The 4,434-nt window shown below is 40.8% G+C and overlaps 1 protein-coding gene across 1 annotated transcript; it reads right to left on the reverse strand.

The window, feature by feature from the left end:
* Positions 1–1,478: 1,478 nt before the first annotated feature.
* Positions 1,479–2,517, reverse strand: LOC125869688 (uncharacterized). Its single transcript, XM_049550143.1, has 2 exons — positions 2,431–2,517; positions 1,479–2,231 (listed from the first exon to the last, which is right to left on the reverse strand). The coding sequence occupies exons 1-2, from the start codon at positions 2,515–2,517 to the stop codon at positions 1,479–1,481; spliced, it is 840 nt and encodes a 279-aa protein (XP_049406100.1).
* Positions 2,518–4,434: the final 1,917 nt, after the last annotated feature.

A 4,434-nucleotide genomic window follows, 5' to 3' on the forward strand; every position in this document is an offset into this window, starting at 1 on the left:
GTGATATGAAGCATGATAAGTGGTAAGTTCACATTTGGTGGCCTTAGGATGATGCTTTAGTGTGGATGGTGGTATGGGACGCTATCCATACATTGCACAAAGTGTTGTCCAAGGGTTACTTGAGGTGGATGGGTTAAGGTGAAGGAATGGGTTATGTGTGGAGTATGTGCTAAAGTGGTTAATGACTTGTATGTTGGTTATGGTTGGATATTGTGACTCTTATACTTGTATTTTTTTTCATGAAGTTTTACCAAATGGCATAAAAGCATATTTCTCCAATAAACGTCCCTTTTAGCATGTTTTTGCATGGCTTCCATACTTAGTACTTAATTGTGCTAACCCCTTTCTTTCCCTTTTTGACTAAAGTGTAGGGATTTGGAGATGGTGACATGTCATGGCTATTTGATAGGTTTCTAAGTGTTGAAGATGAAGACTTGGTGAGTCCTCATATATTCGAGGACAATACCCCATATGTTCTTTTATGTCTTTTTAGTATTGTTTAAGTTGTGTATGGGATTGGTCCCGAATTTTGTACTCTAAAGTATTAGATGGTTTTAAGACATCATGTATATAGTCTAGAAAGTCTTCCGCTTGCTATTTATATATTTTTTATGAAATGTTTTCTTGGTAAAGAAAGTTTTAAATTCCTTATGGTTTTTTTTGTGTCTATGCGATGAATGAATGCTAAGAGGCTTGTATTAGACCTCTTCGAGATCGAGTACGCCGGTTACGACTAGGGGGTGCTCCCGGGTCGTGACACATCCAGTAACTAGTCTTTATGGGACCAGCTCATTTTTTGCATTCGCTACCACAGTCATACCACCCTTTTTCGGCACACATTGCACTAGACTAACCCAGTGACTGTCATAAATGGGGTACACCACCCCAGCATCTACCACTTGATTATCTCTTTTTTTACCACCTCTTGCATAGGTAGGTTTAACCTCCTCTGGTGTTCAATGTTTGGGTTGCATTCCTCCTCAAGTTGGATCTTATGGGTGCATATACCCGGAGGTATCCCGATGATGTCAGCAATGGTCCACCCAATATTCCTTTTGTACCTAATCAACACTTTGATCACAGCTTGGACCTGTTCATCATTCAAATTTGTAGCCAAAATCACAAGTAAAGTGTTGTTATTTCCTAAAAATACATACCTCAGGTGACAGCGTACTGTTTCAGTTCCAGCACCGGTGGCTCCTCAATGGATTGTTTTGCTAGAGGACTCGGCATGTTTTTCAATTCCAAGTCCAATTTTTTTGGAGCATAAGAGTGTGCTCCCATACCCTGCAAAGCATTCACGGTCTCTACATAGTCAGACCGGAAATTAGCCTCAAAATTCATTAGTACTGTGCCTAAGGTTTCAACAGCCACCCTCTCTTCAATGGATGCTCCCGTTTCTTCTTCATCAAAAACCCCTATTGCAGACACCACATTCATGTCTTGTGGCTGCTTCATGGACTTACAAATATTAAACTTTACCTCTTCTTGTTGAGTCTGAATTTCAGTTCTCCTTGCTCAACATCTACCAATGCTCGCCATGTGGCCAAAAATAGTTTTCCCAAAATAATAGGAACCTCAAAATCCACTTCGCATTCCAAGATCACGAAGTCTGCCAGAAAGATGAACGTGTCCAGCTTTACAAGTACATCACATAAGATGCCTACAGGTCGCTTCACTGACCTATCTGCCATCATCAACCTCATGGTTGAGGGTTTTGGAACTCCTAACCCCAGTTGCTTGTAGATGGTCAGCGGCAACGAGTTTATACTGGACCCTAGATCACACAAGGCCTTTGCAAATTTCATTGATCCAATAGTGCATAGTATGGTGAATGCACCTGGATCCTTCTTCTTCTGCACCAGAGACCTGGTAGCAATAGCACTGTAGTGATGAATATGGTTAGTCAAATCAATACTCACCGCTCTTTTCTTAGTAACCAAGTATTTCATGAACTTGGCATATCCTGACATCTGCTCAAAGGCTTCCATCAATGGTATGTTTACAGACAGCAATCTCAGCATGGTGATGAATTTAGCGAATTTCCCATCCTCGGCTTTCTTTTTAAGCTTTTGAGGGAAAGGAGGAGGTGGTCTTAGGATTTTCTGTAACGGTAAGTTTCCTTCAACCTCTTTTTTTTCCGCTCCTGCTGATTTGGCTATTGGTTGAGCATCCTCCAAGTCATCTACTTGCTCAGCTTTATCCTCCTCTCTTCCAACTTGCTCCAACACCTGCTCATTTAGTACTTGCAGATATAGGGTCAGTAAGAATCTTACAACTCCTGGTGGCAATAGCCATGCAATGCCCGTCCTTCTTGGGATTTTGGATCGTGTCACTTAGTAGTGACCCATTCTTCCTCTGATTTAATGAGGCTGAAAATTGCCCCAATTGCTGCTCAATCTTCTTGATAGAGGTGGTGTGAGAGTTTACTAGCTGACTCATACTAGAAAAATCACCTTTCATCTCTTTTACCCCTGCATCAGTTGATTCAACCTTTTGGAGCACCTTGGCCAACATGTCTTACCCGTTAGAACTACCATTTGCCCGGTCTCTATTACCTAGGGGCACAAAGACACCATTTCGATCATTTCGGTACCCATCTGTGTTCTGCCAGTTTCCCTGCTCTCTATTATCTGGCCTATCATATTATTCTTCCCTTGAGTAGTTTCGACCTGCATTTCCAGAATTGTAACCCTGGTTTCCCGAGTTATAATTTTGGAAACCTCCTTGATTGCCCAAGAAATTAGCCTCGTCATCTAGATCAATATCCTGATCTTCATACCTGTTTGATTGTCCTACAGCATTTACCTTTTCAGACTTTGAGACAATGTGCTTTGTAAGTAGATCTATTTGGGTCCTCATGTAAGCCATGTCTTGATCCCTTTCTTCTTCTCTCTTCCTTTGTTCAGCTGAAAGTTCATAAGTATACCAAAGATCTCCTACTTATGCATCCATGGTGTACCATGCCCTGTTATTCTTTGACACCTCATCCATCAGTTGCATGCTCTCTGAGAATGGCTTCCCCATAAAAGATCATCCACACACTACAGCAGCAACAGGTTTAGTAACATAATTTAAAGATCTGTAAAACACCTTTTTTAGATGTTTCTCAGTGAGACCATGGTTTGGACACTTCTTCAGCTTTTGGTTGAATCTCCACAAGGTGTCATGCATTGCTTCTCCTGGTAGTTGCTTATGGGCACTTATCTCATCTTTCATTTGCAGCTCTTTAGATTCTGGAAAGAATCATTCCAGCAAAGCTTCCTTCAGTTCAGTCCAAGTCCTGATTGAGTCATCAGGCATCTCATTCAACTAGTTGGTTGCTTCTCCAGTAAGAGACAAAGGAAACAGCCTCAATCTCATCGTTGTTTGGCTTACTCCAGGAATCTCTTGCGATTTTCAAATTGCCACAAAGTTCATCAGATGCTGGTTTGCATCATCACCAGTTGCACCCCTGAACATACCTTTCAGATTCAGCAGTTGAATCATAGTGCTGGTGATTGTGAATTTAACATCTGGATGTAATGCAAGTAACACTATCGCTCCAGTGGCTCCAGCTCCATCCAATTCTAAATCATCCTCCTCATACATCATTTTAGCTGGATGTTGTGCTCTACCCCTTGGAGCTATTGGTTGGCGGTGGGGAGGAATGATTCCATCCACTGCTATGTTTTCGTCCACTGCCCTAGGTTGGTTCTTCACAACATTCGGCTAAAAACCTCTTGCAATGGTTTCAGCTTCCAATCCAAATCTATGTCTCTGCGCCTCAAGTTCTTGAGCGTTCACCATTTTGCGGATTGTTTTCTAGAGTTCTGGATCGTATGGGACTAATAGGGCTCTCTTACTTCTGGTATTTGACATACACAGTCAAACTCACCTAAAAGAGACACAGACAAAGAACAAGACGTAAAATTAGGAAATCTAACTACACTTAGAATAAAAGCTAGTAAAACACTTTTGAATTGAAATTCCCCAACAGCGGCGCCAAAATTTGATACATCCAAACTTACACCTCAATTAAGAGATATAAACGGTCGAAGTCAATTTATAGAACTCAACATGAGTTAATGTTGATCCCACAGAGAATTTCCTTATAGAAATGATTATGCTGTCGCGTTTTACTCTAATGTCGTTATTATTTCCTAAATAAACAATTCTAGAAAGTAAAATTGGGTTTAGCGTTAACGCTTTGGTAACCAAAGTTGCAAACTAAAGTCTAATTCAACAATTGAGAAAATATCAGTTTTGAAGTTGTTTCATTAATTAACTGAAACTAGGATTGTGTTCCCCATAACGTTGCGTCTAATGTTCTTCCGTAATTGGATTTCAAGCAATTTACCTCTACAAAATACATGTGAGTTAGCTATATCTGACACTTCTCAGTGGCTCAGATAATCTTCACTCAAGTCCTCTCGGTCCTAGAGTGTTAACGAT

Source organism: Solanum stenotomum, chromosome 7, assembly GCF_019186545.1.
Source record: "Solanum stenotomum isolate F172 chromosome 7, ASM1918654v1, whole genome shotgun sequence".
Taxonomy (NCBI): domain Eukaryota; kingdom Viridiplantae; phylum Streptophyta; class Magnoliopsida; order Solanales; family Solanaceae; genus Solanum; species Solanum stenotomum.